General features: G+C 46.3%; 1 protein-coding gene and 1 long non-coding RNA gene across 7 annotated transcripts in view; one reads left to right on the top strand and one right to left on the bottom strand.

Annotated features, from left to right (window-relative positions):
- Positions 1–1,362: 1,362 nt before the first annotated feature.
- LOC141374620 (uncharacterized) lies at positions 1,363–5,063 on the bottom strand. Its single transcript, XR_012381633.1, has 3 exons — positions 3,673–5,063; positions 2,917–2,999; positions 1,363–1,669 (listed from the first exon to the last, which is right to left on the bottom strand). It is a non-coding gene; the product is annotated as an uncharacterized lncRNA (long non-coding RNA).
- Positions 5,064–5,332: 269 nt separating this feature from the next.
- Positions 5,333–20,487, top strand: part of GRK5 (G protein-coupled receptor kinase 5) — a 215,621-nt gene continuing 200,466 nt past the window's right edge. For 5 of the 6 annotated variants that reach the window (XM_073904119.1, XM_073904117.1, XM_073904118.1 and 2 more), the window contains exon 1: positions 5,333–5,464. In XM_073904119.1, the coding sequence (XP_073760220.1) occupies positions 5,413–5,464 (52 nt within the window). In that variant the 5' untranslated portion in view covers positions 5,333–5,412. The remainder of the gene's footprint in view (positions 5,465–20,487) is intronic. The other variant, XM_025880450.2, reaches the window with a different exon arrangement.

The following is a 20,487-nucleotide window of genomic DNA, read 5'->3' as shown; positions in this document are numbered from 1 at the left end:
ACAAATGAACCTGGCTTTGGTCATGTCTTTGCCTGATAGATGCTAGTCATAAAAAGACCAGAAGTGGGTTTGTTTTTTTTTTTCTTTATGATGATGATTTGGATTCTTGTCTTACCTGTATTAACAGAAAATCATTGGCTCTTGAGTAGATTACTAGAAAAAGGCTGTGTTTCTTCCTCCCACTCTGAATTAATTTTTATACTTTTGCTGTGTAATTTCCTTACAATTTAAACATCTTTCCTCCCGCTAAATCTGAATGCTCAGCACTGAACCAACCAACCAAACAAAAAAATGCCTAGCCTTCTGTGTGCCATTTTTGGAGGGAATATCTTGTGTTTCACTCAGTCTGAAAAGTCTGAATTAAAATTGGTCTGCTTCGTTTTCTAAAAACTTGTGTGATCAGTTTAACTACTGGGCTAATTGCAGAAGACTGCTGGATTTGAGGATGGAGCTACAGTCAGACAGCTTGGAATATACAGGGACGGAGATTGCCCGTGTCATTCTGTGGTGCTGACCTCCGATACAAGGAGGTGAGTCTCCTCCCTTTCCCTTTTAATCTCTGATCTTGCAGGGACGTGGGGATTTTGATAGGTAACTAGAATGGAATAACTAGTACCTCAGAGGCCTAGGAGGGACTGAGTCATGCCATATTTGCTCCATGTCAGCCAATATTGCCATATGCTATGTATAAGGCACGTACTAGGTTCTATAGAGAAGGGAATTGAAGGATGACATAGACAACGTTTCAGGCCTTCAAGTAGGGAAGGCTGACACTTATCTAAATAACTAGCATCACCATTTACTTACCAGTTGACCTCTGGCAACAGACCTAATTCTCTGAGGCTCAGTTTCTTCTACATACAATGGAGGCAACAACTTTGTGTCTATTCAGGGCACAAGTCGGTCTACTATGGAGACATTCCTAACTGAACATGGAGCCAAGAAGGGGGCCTTTCCTTCCCACTAAAGACCATGTTAAACTGCTATAGTGCCAGGAGTACAGAGACCACATGTGGCTGGGACCATCAGCAGATTTGTGCGTATTGGCAAGAACCTCTTTTCTGAACTGGTATCAGAACCCAACGGGTGGGTGTTTAGATGTTTCAAGGTCATAGTCATCTGACAACACCAGGGTGAAGCCTCCCAGTAGATTTATGAAAATCAGCTGGTTCATCATGAAACCGAAGGCTGCTAAGGCCCCACATGTTGCTTGGAGGTCACTTGTTTCCAAACTGTGATATTTCTACTACGACCCCCATTTCACAAATATTATTGATTAGGATGAACAAACTTTTTTTTTAAGTGACTTGACTTTAAAGGAAAATAATAAGTAAATAGAAGAACGATCAGTGGTCTACAGCATGGCAAAATTTTTAATGTCAAATTTGGTAACCACTGGGACTATATCGATGAAGGGGCTTCTCAGGAGGCAATGTGACTGAAAATATTTCCAATCCCACCTACAGCTCTCATTTCTCCTCTCTTGGAATCTTCTAGGTGCTTGAAATCACTCTTGTTTGTTTCCAAAGTCCTTCTGTATGTGTCCAAAATGGTCCTTATTCCATTTCATCTCAATAGTTTGTCTTCTAGTTTGCTTTCCTTGCCAGTGGCAAGTTCTCCCGGGAAATTGCCATTGTATTCGCTGCAGTGCTTGGCCCATAGGTAAACTCTGAAGAAGGAAAGAATAAACAGAATAAGCACACACTGTCTCCAGCTGTTTCCTGATGATTAGAAAGCTGTGTGGCCAGGAAAGGGTTGAAAACTCCAGATCCAGTACTATTCAGAAGGCCAGTTTGATTATTCAGGCAAAAGCAATCAATCAATCTATCTATCTATCTATCTATCATCTATCTATATCTATCTCTACATATATATATTTTAAAGATTTTATTTATTTATTTATTCAACAGAGACACAGCGAGAGAGGGAACACAAGCAGGGGGAGCGGGAGAGGGAGAAACAGGCTTCCCGCCGAGCAGGGAGTCCCCATCCCAGGACCCTGGGATCATGACCTGAGCCGAAGGCAGACGCTTAACGACTGAGCCACCCAGGTGCCCCAAAAGCAATCTATATTTTCTGACAAAGATAAGTTTGTGACTTTCCTGAATAGTTGATTTCTATTTACAAGAACTCTGACCGAGCAGCTTTACCCACACAATACAGGTGCCAACAGGAGAGAGACTCCCTGGTTCTTTTGCATTTCCCGTTCAGCTGATCCCGAGTGGATCTGGAAGTCAGCATTTGACATATTTCCATCCCTCTCAAACTCACCCACTGTTCCATTTAGATTTGCATTCTTGCCTTCAGCCAGCAAGATCTGACTTACCTATTGATATTTAATAGCCTGCTCTTTCTTGAATCAAACCCATTTCTCCAGAGGACTGCTGTTGTTAATGCAGTTAATTGAAAGGAATGAAGCTATGATGGTGGAATTATAGGAAGCTATAATGGTGCAATGGAAAACCCCCCTTAAGTCTTAATCACTTAGCCAACCGCCTGCTTTGCTTTCTTACAATACAATTTAAGTTCACTCTGGCAGCCAAACAGGACAATTGCAGCCAAGTTCTGCTGGCTAGCCTGAGCTAGCCAGAAATTAAGTGCATAGACTCTGAGTCAGACTGCTAGGTTCAAATCCCACATCTTCTACTTCTTCGTTGTGTGACCTTAGGCAATTTATAAAACCTCCTCTAACCTGGTGACTTTATCTATAAAACAGGGCTATGTTCTCTACCTCATCCGGATGTTGTGTTTGATGAAATAATCCATGTAAAGCACTTAGCACAGAACCTGGCCCACAGTTGGATCCAGTAAATCTAGCCATTATCATTCCATTCTCCCATTGGAATGTCCTAATTTCCTCAGAGAGGTACAGATACTTGAAATACAACCATTTATTTTGTAGGCAGGATGTATTACCATGTAGCAGAGAAAGTAGATAGGCTTTCACTTGCTGAATGACCATGCAGAACGCACTTAGTCTCTCTGGGTCTGTTTCAGATCTGTAAAATGAGGGGGAACAGGCAGGATTTTCCAGAGTTGCAAACTCAAATGTCTATAGAGGCCAATTAGGTAAAATTAGGCAATCACTGGGGACTTGGGCTGGGTATAAGATCATAGAGTGGCTGGGGGTTATGGCTAACTGTAGACCTTTCCTACTCAACGTGTGGTCCACTGACCAGCAGGATTGACAGAATCTTGGTGTTTGTTAGAAACAGCAGAATCTCAGGACCCACCTAGTGAAACCGAATCTGCATTTTAACCAGATCCCTAGGTGATCTCTATGCACATAAAAGTTTCAGAAGCCTGCTATGGAGCACACCATCTAAAGGCATTCAACTTTAGTTTTGTTTTGCTTTAATGTTAGCCACAGAAACTTTGGGCTTACAACAGGCCTTAGGCTACCAGTAAGTGGCAAGTGACCATTGTAGTTGGTGAGCTCTGATATGCTGCCAGCTCTAGGATTCTCTCTGAGAAACACCCTATCATTATAAGTTAGGGCTCTGGGCATGTGGATATAGAGCCAAGACTAAGCCTGGGTTGCTTAGGACAATAATTCCTGGAGTGGAAGATTCCTAAAAAGTCATCTGCTCAGCTCCCTGCCTTCTGACGGGCAAACTGTGATTGTCCCCACTCTGCAGATGAGGTAAGTGAGGCCCGGGGAGACCCACTGACCCAAATCCACACACCAGGAAGTGGTGGTGGTGGTGAGTATATGGCATCATATAGGAACAAGACAGTTCTGTGCTGTTAAAATCCGCGACCATTCTGGTTTCCAAGGCTTCGAAAGTCTATTAATTTCTGTACATTCTCCCAAGCGTAGTAATTGTTCTCCGTTTCTCCCAGCACCTCCCTGCCACTTCCTGGCAGCCCTGGGGACAGGTTTCCTCCTTTTTGGAGGAGAAGGCCCAGGGCCGGCTTCTGAACGGATATCCGGCCCGCAGGATGCAGAGGAGGCAAAGGCTTCATTGTTCCTTGGGGCCAGCCGCCCCTCCCCCAGGCTGTAGGACTCGAAGACCACGGGTGACCGAGGGCCCATTTCCCAGGAGTGGGACCTTCAAAGAAAGCAAGGAAGAGAGGCAGAGAGTAGGTCTGAAACGTCATGTTCTGAGCATACTGCGGAAAGGCGCTCAGAGCCCCAAGATAAACCCGTAATTTGAAAACGTATTTCCAACCCGGGCTCCGCGCGGTTACTCATTACGGCTCTCCACAGCCGACTCGGGCGATTCCGTTTAACCTTCTTTTAAATGGGAATGTTTGACTGTAATGGGGGTCGTAAATTTACGGGCTCCGCTTGCCGGAAGGCACTTTATTAGCAGAACGAGCCGCTTCCCACGCCCAGATCCCCCGAGTGCCCGCCAGGCGCGCGGGGGCGGTCCCGAGCCCTGGGGGGCGCGGTCCGCGTGGACTCGCCACCGCGCAGCCACCCCGCGGCCACCAGAGGGCGCTCGGACCGCGCGGCCACCAACGCGACCACCAGCTCCGGGTCGCCGCCGACTCGCAGACCCCTTCGCGCCCTCGGAGGAAACAAAGTACACCTTTGTCAGCGTCCCGGCGCGTGTGCGTGTGAGACGGCGCACACTGGCCCGCCTCAGCGTGTGCAGCCTGCCGGGCTGACCTTCCTCCCACTCGAGCACGCCCCGAGGGCCGGCCAGGACCCGCACCGGCTCCTGCCAGAACGCGGCGCTTTGCCCGCCGCCGCCGTGGCCTGTGGATTTCGCTTTCCCAGCTCTCGGCAAGGCGGGAAACGGGCCAGAGGGAACCCGGCCCCGGGACTGGGGGCTCCGGCTCGGCCGGGCCGCCTTTGATTCGCTCGCTGCCCCTCGCAGCCCGGCGCCTCTAGTCTCCGCGGGCCGCGCCCGCCTTCAGTCTGGGTGCGAGTCCTGGAGCAGGTTTCCGACTCAGGCAGCCCGCGCGCTTCTCCAGCTCCCGCGCAGCGCGCCCGCAGGACTACAAGTCCCAGCAGGCCCCGCGCCAGGAGCGCCGAGGCAGGAGGCGCGGCCCGCCTGGCGTCTGCGCAGTGCGACCACCCGAGCCTGCTAGTACCACACCCCCGGGAGGGACGGAGGGGAGGCAGAAGCATCCGAGGCATTAAAGCATCCGAGGGAGCCGGAGGGGTGGAGAATGGAGTGACAGAGAAACGCGGAGGGTGGGGGGTGGGGGGGAGACTGTTGAGGGAGGGGGGAGGGGGGACACAGAGGGAGGAAGAAGCGGCGGCGGCGGCTCCTCTTTGCAGAGGGGGAAAACTCCGAGGGATAAGAGCAGGAATAATGCGGTAGGCAAGGCGGGCTGCTCGCTCCCGGCTCCCGGCTCCGGCAGCAGCAGCGGCAGCCCGAGCAGCGGCAGCAGCAGCGGCAGCACCTCCAGCAGCTGACAGCCCCGCCGGCAGGCTCCCTCGCTGACCGCCGACTGTCAATGGAGCTGGAAAACATCGTGGCCAACACGGTCTTGCTGAAAGCCAGGGAAGGTAAGAGGCAGGGCGGGTGCGTGCCTGGCGTATTCGCCGCGGGCCGGGGTGCGGGTGTCGGGCGGCGTGTAGGCTGGGGCTGTGCGTGTGCAGGATGCCCGCAGTGAGTTGGTCGCGAGCAGGACATCTCGGAGAGCTGCTCTGCAGACGCTTCAGGGGTCTTGCCCTTGGGCTCAGATAATCTGGATTTATGTAGAGAAGGAGAAACGTCGAGGTTGCAGGGATTAGGATGCTAAAATCTCTTAGTTTCCGGCTCTAACCTTACAGACCGTGCCATCTCGGCAGCTGTTGAAAGGTCAGTTGGAAAAGCATTCATTCAGGAAGAGATGGGCAAACATGCAAACAAAATAGCTTTTCGAGTCGGCCCGGGATGGTTCTGTGAGTGTGAATTGGTGTGTGTGTTGGGGCGGGTGTGTGTGTGTGTGGGGGGGTGGGGGGGTGGAATTAGCAGAAGCCAAGTCTTTGCTTGCGCAGGCTGAGTTGATATAGGCTATTGCTGGAAACCATCCGCTGGGAATGTTTCTTAGGGAAATCCCGTCGTGTGGAAGGAAGCCTTTTAAAGGCAAAGTAAGATGTTAAGGAATTAGCCCGTTCATAGAATTACGGGAGATATGGCTATACAAATCACCTAGAGAATAATTCAGAATTTCAGAGTTGGGTTTTTCCCTTTGGTGATGGGAGGAAGAGATAACTGAATTGTCTGATCTGGGTTCAGTTAAGAAAAGAAAGGTAAGTGTGCTGGGTGCTTACGTGCGTTTTGGGTGCAAATTATTAGATTTCCTGCATTTAGCTGGCAGGAAATATCGTCTAAACGAAGTGGGTAAGAGCCTAAGTCAAAGCTGTAAACACACATTTTGACTCTTCCTTGAGATGAAGAGAGAGAGAGAGAGAGAAAGAAAGAAAGAAAGAAAAGAAAAAGTGGCCCAGAAACTTAGATGCTTCCCTAAAATGATTCCGTGCAAACATACATATTTAGGAACACCTGGAATTTATGTAACATCTCTTTTGCCAAGATTTGAGCTCTGGCGTGCAGCCGTTTTACAAAAAGGGGAAGTGGTTTTTCCCTTTCATGGGAGGAGGCTTTGACACCCAAGGTAGAAGGGAGCCTAAGTAAGGTCTTGACTTCAGAGGGCTACTCAGGGAGGAGTCCACGAAAATGCCTTACCTCCTTAATATTTTCATTCACCCACTTTGATGAATGAAGGAAGAATTTTTGGCCAGCAATAAAACGATTCATGTTTAGCCAGCTAGTTCCATCACCTTGTGGCTCTGTACACGCTCTGCGGGTTGGTGATGCACAGCCTAGTAACTCAACCCAGCGTTCACGTCGTAATTTCGTCGTCACTTGTCGCTCTAAAGCAACCGCTTGGAAGGTTTGCTTTGAAAACCCCAGCAGAGTTTAAAATATGCAGGTCCGTACCCCCTCCCTTGCTCAGCTTTGGTGTGAACAGATTTGTAGGAGTGGCTGTTATTTGGGGACTTCAGGTTTCTAAGGTTTCTAAGCTTCTTTCTTTCTACCTAACCTGCCATTTTAGCGAACTGGATCAAGGTGGGGACGAGTGGGCTCTCTCCCGGACTGGGCTGTGCGTCCAGGAGGGGAAGACGCGGAGGAAACAGCCCACCCCCTCAAGATCACAGCCTTTCAACCGCCACCTAGTGGTGGGACATGGTTGTACATCTTAGGGCTTGGGGGCTGGGAAAGTTTTCCACCCTCCCTCCATTCTGAAATTATTTCTTGGGAAATCACTGGATATGATGGTGCTGGAGGCTTTGCAAGTTTAACTGGTTACTCCTCTAAGGAGGAATTCTGTTCCTTAGATTCGCTGCTCTACACGTTCGTTCGCCTGGGGCATGCGTTTTTCTTCGCTCAGCATTTGGTTGCATCTTTTAAAAATGCTTTGCTTGGAGTTGGCAAAGTGTTATCATTTTTCTCTCCCAAATTGGTCTCTCTAGGTTTTGTCTTTTTTTTTTTTTTTCACCGCCTGATATTTTTGTTTGGCAGGTTAACAAATTGGTTTTTTCAGAACTTTAGGGACGAGAACTGCTGGCTGGAAGCTCCTATGGAATGACCGAATTACAGTGATTAAAAGTGCTGGAGAATGTGCCTTTCACTTCCTTTACCTTTGAAAGTCTTTTCAATTTCTCTTGGAGAGTTTAGGAGTTGTCTCCTGGTGAGAAAATAGCTCTGGACGATGCCTTTGAAATGGAGAGGGCCTTGTCTGTAAGGAAAGGGAGAGACTGACACATGAATGAGAAAAATTAATCACTGACATGGAAACTTCATTTTTTAAATTTGTGTTTCTCCCTGTCTTCCTTTCTTATGTTTAAAGAGAATTCCTGATTTTATGTGCTTCCACTTTCTTCTTATTGGGCCTTTATTAAAGATTTGAGCATCTATATTCTAGTTAGTGTGGAGGGTTTTAGAAATAAAAGCAACTTATTTTTCTCTTCTCTGTTGTCATATTCTTGAAGTCATTCTTTTAAATTAAGGAATTCCCCCCAAAAATCGTATTATCCAGATATTTGGAAATGAAAATTTCAGTTTAGTGAAACATCTAACAAAATTTATAGTATCCTTAATAATCTGAGTTGTTTAGAATGTTTACAAGCCCTTCTTACTTGAAGGCTCTTATGAAAGGTCACAGATGAGAAATATAACGGGCGTATGTGAAATTTAATTTACTTCACTTAACAAAATACACTGTAAACAATTTAAAATGTGGCTTTCAAGTAAAAGTCACATTTGTCCCAAACAATAGAGAAACAGGCCTTGAAGAAAGACAGATGCACTTTGCAAATGCTGTAAAGGAAATTGTACTTGTCCATGTTGGTGGGTAATTCTGGGGCCTATCTTTCATTATTGTTATGCATTCTTAAAGGCAGATGGCTTCTTAGTTCACTGTAAATTCAGATTCTTACCATAATAAAATATATATAAAGGGAAAACATGAATATCTCAATAAAGTAGAAAATCTGTAAGTGGATTCGAGTAAAATGAGTCATTATAAGTAATTATAAAACATAGCAAACAAATCATACCTTTGTGAAAGTTGTTTTGAAATAAGAAAAGATAGATCTGGATAATCTAGGTTCAGAATTTTAAACCACCCAAATGTATCTTGTGGGCTATTTGTCCTGGTCTCATAAGAAAACATTGACTTGATTACTCTTAGGAACTTTAGGTTACTCTCCTAAAAATTAAGGAAAAAAAGTTAAGGAAAAAAAAGAAGTTGAGACTAAATTCATGCCAATTTATGGAAATGAGCTTAGTGATTAAGCATTTAATGAAAAGAGACCCAGACTATCTATTTACATTTTAGAATCTCAGAAAATTGGCAAGCAAACTGGTGTCGAAATAATAGTGAGAAAGAGTGTTTGCAGTGTCTTTTGTGTGTCTCTTTTTGGTTTTATTGTTGCAGTAGAGGTTTTTATATTTTTCTCATATTCTAGATCTCTTGCCTCACTCTTGAGTGAACCACGGTGAGAAGCAATTTTGCAAGGGCTCACCTTTCTTCACAGGCCAGCCATCGCCATATCTGATCAATAAAGATGACAGAGGGCGTATTGATCACATTTTCCTGAGCATGATCCCAGCAGGAACCCAGAAGTCAGAAACGTGATGACTTTGCCATTGGTCACAATTGCCGAGAAGCAGAATATATAGGAACTTTTCTCTCAGCTAACTCTGTGGCTTGTTGGCCTGGATCTTCCCGATGATCAAGGTTAGGGGCCTGGGAAAAGGTGAAGTTCTGTGCAGGCAGAGGCTAGGGATGGTGGGAGGAGGGAGGAATCTACATCCAGCCGGTGAGGGGCAGGCTCTGCCAGGACCGACTCAGTATTCCACAGCAGGGCTGAAAGCCCCTGCTCTCTTCCCTCTTTCCCTTGTACCCCTAGTTCTTGAGGATGAAACTGACACGTCAGTATATTTCGTTATTAGAACACTGGAATGTCTCTGCAGCTTACAGCCTCTTAACTGCCACCGGCAGGCAGCATACTTATTCCTCCCTGGGGCTTCTTCCTTCAATCTAGCTGTGCAGGAGAGCAGTGGGTGTTCACCCCCAGCGGGAAGCTGCCTGGCCTATTAAGTACAATGCCGTTAAATGAAACTGCCTTTTATTTTTCCTAAGTTTCTTTTCAGTACTGACGACGTTGAGATAGAGAAACCAAGAGCAATGTTTTCAGAAGGCCTTGCTCTCTTACAGAAAGATTTCAAGTGATGATTTTAATTAATCCAGCGGCCTGTTTTAAAAATCATCAGATTAATGCCCACAAGACTGTTATCTTTCAGTAGCTTAGCTGCTGCTTATCAGATTCTAAACTCCAAAGTGCCCAAACTCTTCCAGTGCCCAAACTAATCCTTGTTTAAATGATGTCTTCGGAAGCTGTAACTCTTGTAGTGACTTGAAAATGATAGCCTTTGGGTCTGGGGTGAAGATTTCAGTAATGTTTAAGGGGATTCAGGAAAGAGCCCAATATACGACCAAATCCACCTCTACCAAGGGCTATTCAACCCATACCTGAGCACTTCCAGTCTTCTTGGGAAACCATCCAGGACTGTGGGCAATATTTATTTTTATTTTATTTTATTTTATTTTTTAAATTTTTTCAGTAGGCTCCACGCCCAGCCGGCAGCCCAAAGTGGGGCTTGAAACCACGACCCTGAGATCAAGGTGTGAGCAGAGATCAAGAGTCCAATGCTTAACCGACTGAGCCACCCAGGCGCCCCTATGGGCAATATTTAAAGCTCATATTTGTTGCCAAGATATTTGTGGCTCAAGGTAAAGCATTATAATATCTAGACATTTTTTGAAATAAAAACAGTCTTATGGTTACAAAAGGATATTACCACAGTCGACAATGCAACTGAGCAGAAACTTGAGAGCACCGTAGACAGTGACCACAAACAGGTGACCCCATAGAAAAGGAAATTAGGAGGAGTGCCTGGGGGGCTCAGTCAGTTAAGCGTCAGACTCTTGGTTTCTGCTCAGGTCATGGTCCCAGAGTCCTGGGATCAAGCCCCGCATTGGGCTCCCTGGTCAGTGGGGAGTCTGTTTCTCCCTCTCCCTCTTCCCCTTGCTCAGACTCTCTTATTTATTGAAATAAATAAAATCTTTAAAAAAATAAAATAAAAATAAAAAGAAGGCAGTTACCTCCGGGCTAGACCATACCATCCCCCTCCGCAGTTTCTCATTTAGAGAAAACCATTCTTAAATTGTCTTCTGGGGATTTTTACAGGGTGAAATCATTCATTCACTCATTCATTCAACATCTCATTGTTGAAGGGCCCTGTGGGAGGATGTCAGCCTTACAGAGATGCTGCTGGAGGTGGGTGGGCAGATGGAATCGGGCCTATCATCATCATCATCATCATCATCATCATCATCATCTCAGGCTTTTAAACTGGTAAATCAGATATGAGTAGAACTAAATTTTTCCCCCCCAAAATCTGAAGTTGACGGTGGTGTGACCTGCATAGCTGGGTCACCGTATTGACTTTCCTGTTCCTAGAACTTGGAAAATAGCTCGAGGGACCAAAAGGTCATCCTTGAGGGATAAGCCTGCAATGTGGTAGACGACTGCTAATTTTCCAAGACATTGTGTTTTTATGAAGGTCAGCTTCTACAAATGGAAAACACTAAAAACAAGGGCAAGGGGACCATTTGGTTGAGCAATGACGAGATCTAAGAGGAGAGCTGGTGTGTGGGGGTGGGTGTCCTCCAGGTGGAACTTTGGAGGTCTTTCGAGGGCAGTGGCCTGGGTGGGGTTGATGGGCTGCAGTTCTGGAGTGAAGATGATGGAGGCCGCCTTCCTTTCTGGCTTTGTGTTGGGATTGGTTTGAGCATGTCCTGGGATGCAGCCTGTCACCTGGAATGACCTGGAAGGGTTAAAGGTGTCTAGTCCTCTAAATTGGTGTGCTGTCCATCGTGGTAGCTACTAGCTGCATGTGCTATTTATATTTTAATGAATTAAAATAAAAAACTCAGTTCCTTAGGCTAACCACATTTCCAGTGCTCAGTAGCCACATGTGGCTAGTGGCTACCCTGTCGGACGGCACAGATATAGAACATTCCCAGCATTGTAGAAAGTTCATTTGGACATAGCTGCTCTAGAGTTCTACACGTTCGTTTGAAGAAGAGGGTGATAACCCCCTAACTTCTGACATGAAAACTGGGGGGGGAGGGGGAGGTAAAGGAGGGGAAGAGGGAGAAATGGGGAGGGAAAGAGACATAGGCAGGAGGGGAGCTGGGGGGCGGGGGGTTAGGGCTAAGTCACTTTGGAGACAAATTTAGTTCAGGGACCTTCATAGATATTGGTGGTGGTGGTGAGCCAGTCATATTTTTTCTTTTTTTCATATCTTGTTGGGAAGTTTGCCTAGATCGAGCAACTGACTTTCCTGATTCAAATTAAGTGTGTATTGTAGATATAGACAGAGCCTTGTGTAAACTCCTGATGTGAGGATATCTTAAAACAGTCTTTTTATTAAGAAAAAACCAGTATGTGTACAGTAAATCCACGGAAGGAAGGAAAAAAACAAAAACAACCCAACTCTTTCTATGGACTTCAGGAAGGTTTTAAAATGAGGGTGAAAACAGGTAAAACAATTTTATGGCTTTCCGTTTCTTCTGAACAGGACAGATTGAAATAAAATCATGAAGAAAGATGTCAAAAACACACCATCTTTGTATCCACTTTAAAATGATTCCTCCTTAAAAACGGTTTCCTGTGACATTTGAAAGATTTTTAAGGATAACTCAGTTAGAGCACACTTAGAAAGTGGAATAATCATTTGAAACAATAAAACAGTTAGTTGCTGTTTTCCCCAGTCTGAAGCAAGGAACTCTATTTGAAGTTGTGCCAGAGAGTCAACTGGTAACATCCTCCTGACAGAAGTCAGTAATAAATTAGGCTAATTTCCATAGGGCCTGCCTGGTCTCTAGGAATTTGTAATCTGTGGAGTATCAATCTTTTTTTTTTTTAAAGGCAACAATGAAATGAACCTCAAAGGACAACTTCCGGGGAATGTGCAGAAAGCAAAAGAAACTGAGATAAACAGATAAAGATGATTCCCGGGTTGTAAAGTGGTGGAGGCCCAGGGGGCAGCCACTGCCTTGGCTGCCCCGAGCCTTCTCAGTTGGTCTACCGGTCTGGTCTCCACTTGCCAGAAGAGATTACTCTCGCTTCACAGATAGGGAGACGGAGATAAAAGGAAGTCACTTGAACTGTGGACTTTCCTGGAGCAACCCTCCAAAGTCCTTTAATGTTCCGAAAGAAATCTTTCCCCTCCCATGTAACAGGAGCCAAAAAACAAACCTATTGCTCAGGGCAGTATGGTTTCTAAATGTAAATGCCCATGAGGTTGCAATTATGGAAGGGAAAGAGGGTCTCTATCACATTTCCTGGGAAAGGGGTATAATGGGAATATAATTGTCCTCACAGATCCTGATTTCAGGTCAATGCCAATTTGAGAGCCATTGGTCCCAGTAATTCTTACTAGGTTGTGAGTGACTACCGAGAGGTGAATCCTCATGTTAGGTGTTTCCATTTTATTTATTTATTTATTTATTTTAAGGTTTTATTTATTTATTTGACAGAGAGAGACACAGTGAGAGAGGGAACACAAGCAGGGTGGGTGGGAGAGGGAGAAGAAGGCCTCCTGTGGAGCGGGGAGCCCCATGCGGGGCTCAATCCCAGGACCCTGGGATCATGACCCGAGCTGAAGGCAGACACTTAACAACTGAGCCATCTAGGCGCCCCAGGTGTTTCCATTTGAAAGTAGAACTGTTGGGGTGCCTAGGTGGTTCAGTCGGTTAAGTGTCTGCCTTTGGCTCAGGTCATGATTCCTGGGTTCTGGGATCAAGCCCTGCGTTGGGCTCCCTGCTCAGCAAGGAGTCTGCTTCTCCCTCTCCCTCTGCTCCTCCCCTGCACTTGTACTCGTGCTCTTTCTCAAATAAATAAATAAATAAAATCTTAAAAAAAAAGTAGCACTGTTTATCAATTCAAATGAATCTGTGATTGAGGAGGGGGGAATATATGCATGCACGCATGGTGGCTCTGATCCTTTCTGGAGCCCCATTACTGGTATTCTCCTTCTATCTGCATCCTCTCCCCCATCCCCCACACATACCAACACATCAAAAGAGAAGGTCAGCCTCTTGGCATCTCCTCCTGGCAGGGCTCTGAGAGAATCTTGAGAAGCCACAGAATTGCCCCTGAGGGACAAGGCATTAAACCAGATGGGTGGTGGTGGGGACATGTCATTGGGGGCAGGCTACTCCCTTTCCTTGGCAGAGCCAATAGATGGGCACTGGGCAGGCCAGTACCTGCTGGCATCGACTTAGCACGTGCAGGTCGCCTCTGCCCCACGCCTCCCTTCCTTGGATGCTTGCTCCCCCCTAGGAGACCCTTGCCCTGAAGGACCTCTGCCTGATGGTACCTTAGGTGTGTGCTCAGATCGCTGCAGTTTTCTTTACTGAATTAAAAAGAATCAGGCTAGGGTGGGAGAGGTGGGGGGCACCCACCAGACTGATTCCTCTGCCAGATTGCAGGGCGTCCCCCATCCATCCCAGAGACAGTGTGTGAAGCAGCACTTTCCCCCCAGAAAATCTTCTCAGCATTAACCCCTTTCCATTTTTCAGTGGTAAGTTTATAAATGTTTGCATTTAGAAGCCATATTAACCTGTGTCTGTGTGTGTGTGTGTGTGTGTGTGTGTGTGTGTGTGTGTGTGTTGCATTAATTTCGCAGCTTTACTTTTCAGGGATCTTTGTCAGCTGAGAGAGTCTCTTCTTGGGGGTCTCTGTCAAGCTTGAGGTGCTGGAGAGAAGGCAGCATGATGTCATGGCCTGGTAATGAGGGGGCAGGAACTCAAGCCTCTGATCTGCCCCTGCAGAGAAGGTGAACCTCTGAACTTAACCACTTCAGGAAGAGAAGAGGGGTGAAGGACAGAGTTACCCAACTACCGGCTGGAGAGAACCCAGCCAGTGTAATTGGTCTGCCTATCTGATAAAAGGTCTTGTGAAACCTCATTTGAAAATGGAATTCCATCTTGGCAAAGGTTTTACACCACTTGTGAAATGAAAACAAGCTGGAGGGGTCAACAAATGGCCTAGGAAAAACAGCTTTGTAATGGCTGATGCAGAAATGTGCTGGGCTTCATCTTAATGTTGTCTGTTAATGCATTCAGGAAGAGCTTGTGGGGATGTTCAGATAACATCTGTGAAAAGGAACTCCAAGCTCTAGGAAAACTAGGGGGTGGGGTGGGGACAAAGAATTGAGCCCCACATTTGCCTGGCAAAGGATGTCTCAAGATCCAACTTTTCTCAAGCCTCGGTGCTGCTGAGCCTCTAAGTCACAGATTAGGGAGGGTGTCTGTCAGAGGCATGTGTGCTTGGTGTGTTCAAGAAATGCTCAACTGATGCTGTAGCTAAGTTACATGGAGGAGAGGGGGAGAGCAGAGAAAGTTAAGATCTTCAAGAAATGGCCTTGATGTCACAGTAGATGGTAAATTAGGAAATGATTCAATGTGGTTAAGAAAGATTAACTAAGGGTATAGGGCAAATTGGAAAATGTTTCCCAAATGTTTGTCTTAACTGTGAAAAATGTCTGGCAAACTCCCCCACCCCCACCCCTAATTTGGAAGTGGTTTGTTTTACTTGTTTTGGAAGAAATAAATATTTGCATTAGACCAAAACATTTGGGGCAAACAGTTCTCCCAAATTCTGAGGCTCTGTGTGGGTTGGAGGAGATGTCTCATGCCGGTAACATCATACCTTTTTTGGCTAAATCGAAGGCACCTTAGGACACAATCTTCACATGTTTTTCACATCACGACTAGAATGAGGCTGAGCAAATGGAAAGAAAATAGGAAGCCAGTGATCCTTCCAGACCTAGGAAAGGCTGTTGGCTTGCCATGAGAAGGATGCGATCGTTCTAGAAAAATAGCTTTTTTGCTTATGGGCAAAGAGACTGGATCCAATTAAGACAAGGAAAATGTATGTTAACTTGGAGAAGAAAAAATTTCTAAACAGTCAATTCTGTAATTCTCTCTGAAGAGGAAGAAGCCAGCGTGACGGGGCTTTATGGATGATGCCAAACCTTGTGATATATAATAATTAGCAACCACTGGTTATTTTGCCACACACTCATTCTGCAGACCACTAACCATTGCTTGGGATGGAATGCACCGAGCCTAGATATTTGCCCCAGATGTCTTCCCATCAGTAGTATCCAATTAGAGGGATTTTTTAAAATTAAAGCTTAATTCTCTATAACATATAACAGAATATAAATTAAAGAAGGACCAACCTGGTTTCCTCAGTGGTTCCACGGGTTACGAAGGTGTGGGTTAGTTTCCGGGTATGCTTCAAGTCTACTTCTCAGCTTACGTTTTGGTAACTGCTGGGTGGCTGATGGTTTTATATCAGGGTGCCTGGTATTCTCACTCGTCTTTGGCAGCTTGAAAACATCTCAGGAATGAACGTGAGGGGGTCAAGGATTTGAGAGTCAGGTTCTTCTTGGGCGAGCGTTTAGAAGTGAACCTGGGTCTGCTCGTAATTCCATTCACCCAGGGTGTGGGCCCTTGTGCTCTGAATATCTGCCTTCAATAGGAGAGCTTGGGGAGGGGGGCGCCTGGGTGTCTCAGTTGTTAGGCATCTGCCTTTGGCTCAGGTCATGATCTCGGGGGGCCTGCTTCTCCCCCTCCCACTCCCCCTGCTTGTGTTCTCTGTCTCCCTGTGTCTCTCTCTGTCAAATAAGTGAATAAAATCTTAAAACAAAACAAAAAAAAAAAATAGGAGAGCTTAGGGGCTCCATGGAAGCAAAATTCGGATGGGACTAGCCCTGAATTGGCTTCTGCATCTTGCCCAGTGTCATAAATCCAGCATTTAGTGCATACTTACTGTGTACTTGGCACCGTGGCAGGTTCTGACAGGAGGAAAGGGTGAACAGTGGAGTCTCTCCCATTTTTCTAGAAGAATCACTTAAAAATGATCAAGTCCTTTGTGCCCGTTGTTTTAGTTGATCTTTGTAATCCTGTGAGTATGTTTTATTCTCCCCCATTCTTGTAGATGAAGAATTGGAGGCTCAGAGGGGTGAATGACTTACCATAGAGTACTCTGCTAGTTCCAGAGCCTGGACCCCGCACCAAGCCCCGTCTCCATGCCTGACACTCTTTCTGCTCTGTCATGGCTGCTGCCCTCCACAGCTTTACCAGCTATTGGGAACATCAGTACTGACATACGGGAGACATTTGAAAAAGAATCAAGTATGCAGCTGTGATTCACAACTAAATAGGAGTCATTCTATCTAATTTTTAAGACTAAAAGAATTTTCCCCAGTCTACCTCTTTGCTAAAGAAAATTCAACAGCAGTGCAAAACAGCAAGAAGAAAGCCAAAACCTCTCTCCTCCCCGGTGTCCTGGCTGCCAGTCCTACCCATCAGAGAAAGTTACCGTCTGCATTTAGGGGTCATTTTTCCAGACCTCTGTGTCTGCATGTGTGAGCATACTCGTCCATTTGACAAAAATGGCAGACCGTATACATGCTGTTCTGCAACTGTTTTTAGGCAACAATATGTTGTAGGGCTTCCCCATATCTATGTTTCTAGTTTCCCATGAGGTGGTTGGGTGTTGGGAAAAAATTGTGAAGCACTTTGGAAACCGAGCAAAATGCTGGGTGTCTTCTAGCATAACCCTAGGGGTTACCCGGTTCCAAAGGGGTCTGTATTTCTCATTTGTCTTGGCCTGGTTTAATCGTGTGTTTAACCAAGCACCCATAGTGGGCCATTTAGGTTTTACAATTTATTTATTTGTTTATTTATTTTTATTAAGTAGGCTTCATGCCCAGCGCAGAGCCCAATGCAGGCCTCGAACTCATGACCCTGAGATTAAGACCTGAGCTGAGATCAAGAGTCAGACGCTCAACTCACTGAGCCACCCCAGGCGCCCTAGGTTTTACAGTTTTTAAATATATTGTAAACAGTGTAGGAATATCCTATACATTGTGTAACATCTTGATACACTTATTTAAAGATTTAGGTGTTTTTTTTTTTTTTTTCCTATGGTTGTGTCTGCCTAATAGCGTTTCTCCACCCTCTTCCCCACACTCTGCTTTGGGAAGAATCGTAATAATTTCTAAAGTGGAGTTAAATGGCCCTAGGGATGTACAAATACATTTTCTTATGGAAAGGAGCATGATACACAGGAGGACCTGTGATAAGACGGTTTTGAAACCTTTGGGATGTAACACCCCTCACCTCTGAGACCGCAGCCCTCTTTTCTGTGTTATTCAAAGTTTGGATTAGGGAAATCAAGTTTAGTCAAAGACTTTCCTTGGCAATGACAACGTCATTGCCCCCGGGTCTTGCATTTGTGGACCGGGCAGGGAACACAGACTCAGATAACAAGCCCACAGCTTTGTAAAACTGGTCTGGTATTTATCTCCTTTGATCATCACTGCAACCTAGACTTGGCCAGTGCTTCTTCATCTTTTTCTTTCAGTTTGAGAAAAAAAGAAATCTAGTTCAGAGAGGTGAAGTGATTTTCCAAGGGTGCACAGCAAGGACCTACTTCTCCCCCTTCTCCTCTGGTGCTAACCCAGTGCATCTGTTCCCGTCTCTGTGGACTTGCCTGTCTGGTCGCGCATTGCACAACTTCAGGGAAGTACCACTTAGCTCACGGAGGTGGTAGATTTGTAAATGTATCTTGGGGTAGGCATGCTCTTTCCTAATTCCCTCAGAGGTGCTGCCTGTGCTCCTGGTGGGAGTCCCCCCAATCTCTCGCACACCTGTCTTTCATCTGGTACGGCATTCTCCTCTGTCGAATTCTGTGGGTTCTTCCTCCAGTAGCTACTTTGACTGAAGGTTTGCATGTGATTTACCTAGGCGAGGGTTCTAAGAGTCCCACCTTGAGAATCAAAAGCACAAATAAAAATAGTCTAATACAAAAACAAGTCACTGGCCCTGCCTCCCCTCTGTGTCTCCCTCCAAGAGAAGCTTGGCATGAGGGCAGCGTCCAAAGCTTTGGGTCTTCAATAGTTTTGTAACCATTGGAGGGGAGGGTGGCATCTTCTTCCTGGAGGTATCTGTAGGTGTGTTGGCTCATGACTCCAGGGCTCACTGCTGCCTGGGAGCAGCGGAGTGGATCAAACTGAGAAAGGCTGCCCGTTAATTGGATGATTAGTCTGAACGTGGCCATGGACTCACTGTCCTCTCCGTGAGCTCCTTTCTTCCGCGGAGGTCTGAGGGACAAAGGAAGCCCACGCAGAGTGGTGCCAGAGCCGAGGCAGCCTCTAATGGAGGACCCGTCCCTGGGCCTGGACTGTCCTCTGAGGTGGCTCGGCAGCTCTGATGCTGATTCTCAGACTGCATTTGTTACCAGGGTGACAAAGTACCACAACATGGGCAGCTTAGAACCACAGAAATTGATTGTCTCACAGTTCTGGGGGCCAGAAGTCAAAATCAAGTTGTGGGCAGGCCACACTCCCTCTGGAGGTGCTAGGGAAGGATCTGTTCCAGGCCTCTCTCCTTGCTTCTGGGAGCTCCAGGTATTCCTTGGCTTAGAGATGTCTGTCTTCTCCTAATCTCTCTTCACACGGTCTTCCCTCTCCACCTGCCTGCCCCTGTGTCCAAATTTCCCCTTTTATAAAGACACCAGTCAAACTGGATTAGGGCCCAGCCTAATGACCTCATCTTATTTTTTAATTTTCAAAGATTTTATTTATTTATTTGACAGAGAGAGAGACAGCGAGAGAGGGAACACAAGCAGGGGGAGTGGGAGAGGGAGAAGCAGGCCCCCCACCAGCAGGGAGCCTGATGTGGGGCTCAATCCCAGGACCCTGGGATCATGACCCCAGCCAAAGGCAGACACTTAACGACTGAGCCACCCAGGTGCCCCTAATGACCTCATTTTAACTTCAATTTTTTTTAATTGAAGTGTAGTTGACATACAATATTATATTAGTTTCAGGTGTACAACATAGTAATTCAACCTTTATGTACATTAGAAACTGACCTCATTTTAACTTAATCACTTCTGTAAAGACCCTACTTCCAAATAAGGTCACATTCTGAGGTTAGGGTTTCAACATATCTTTTTTTGGTGGGGGGGCGGGGGGAGGTGGACACAATTCAAACCCTAAGAAAAAACCCTACCCATGATCTGAATCAGAAGCTAATGGGCAGTACCTAGGAATTTGTATTTTAAAAATTCCCAAGGATCAACCAGGCATGGGAACCAAAGAAGATTTTTTGAGTCTCTCCCCAGATGGTGTTGAGCCTCTACTCCAACCCGGCTCTCCAAATAGGGCTCTCTGCACCTTCACTGGGAGCTGGTTCCCGTCCTCTGCTCAAATCTTTCTAGGGTTGGGGAACTCATACTCTCTCTCAAGCAGCCCCTCCTATTTTGAACTGCTGAAGTAAGAAAAATGTTTATTAGATAGGCTTCTTGCTTTACCCACTAACTTGCAACCTCCCTGAGAATTTGCTGGTGCATTTTTCTTTACTTGTATCTCCCTGGGCCTCACCAAATGCTGATGGTAAACCTAAATCTGCAGTCAAGCCCAGGTACGCCTGGTCCATTAGGTCCTGGGTCTGCTCTTTGGAGACATCTGGAATACATGCACCACACTTTGCTGGGGGGGAGGGGGAGGAGTCCTTCTCCGCACCCCCCCAGTGCAAGAAATGTGTTTTGTTTTTAAGATTTTATTTGTGAGAGAGAGACAGCGAGAGAGAGCGAGAGAGAGCATGAGCAGGGGGAGAGGGAGAAGCAGGCTCCCTGCCAAGCAGGGAGCCAGATGCACGGCTTGATCCCAGGACCCCCGGATCATGACCTGAACCGAAGGCAGATGCTTAACCAACTGAGCCACCCAGGCGCCCCAAAAGGTGTTTTATTATAGCATGGGGACAGGACCTGTGGGCAGAAAGAGTGGCTGGGGCCCTTCTAATATTAGAAGATAACTGTGCTTCCCACTGTAAAATTGAAACCAGAACCCCAGGCTCTGGACTCCCCGCTCGGTGCTTTCCTTGCAC

The sequence above is a fragment of the Callorhinus ursinus genome, unplaced genomic scaffold (genome assembly GCF_003265705.2).
Source record: "Callorhinus ursinus isolate GAN/ISIS: 27379988/994484 unplaced genomic scaffold, GSC_fseal_2.0 scaffold20, whole genome shotgun sequence".
Taxonomy (NCBI): domain Eukaryota; kingdom Metazoa; phylum Chordata; class Mammalia; order Carnivora; family Otariidae; genus Callorhinus; species Callorhinus ursinus.
Note: the sequence above shows the minus strand (reverse complement) of the source record. Positions and strands in the feature narration are given on the sequence as shown.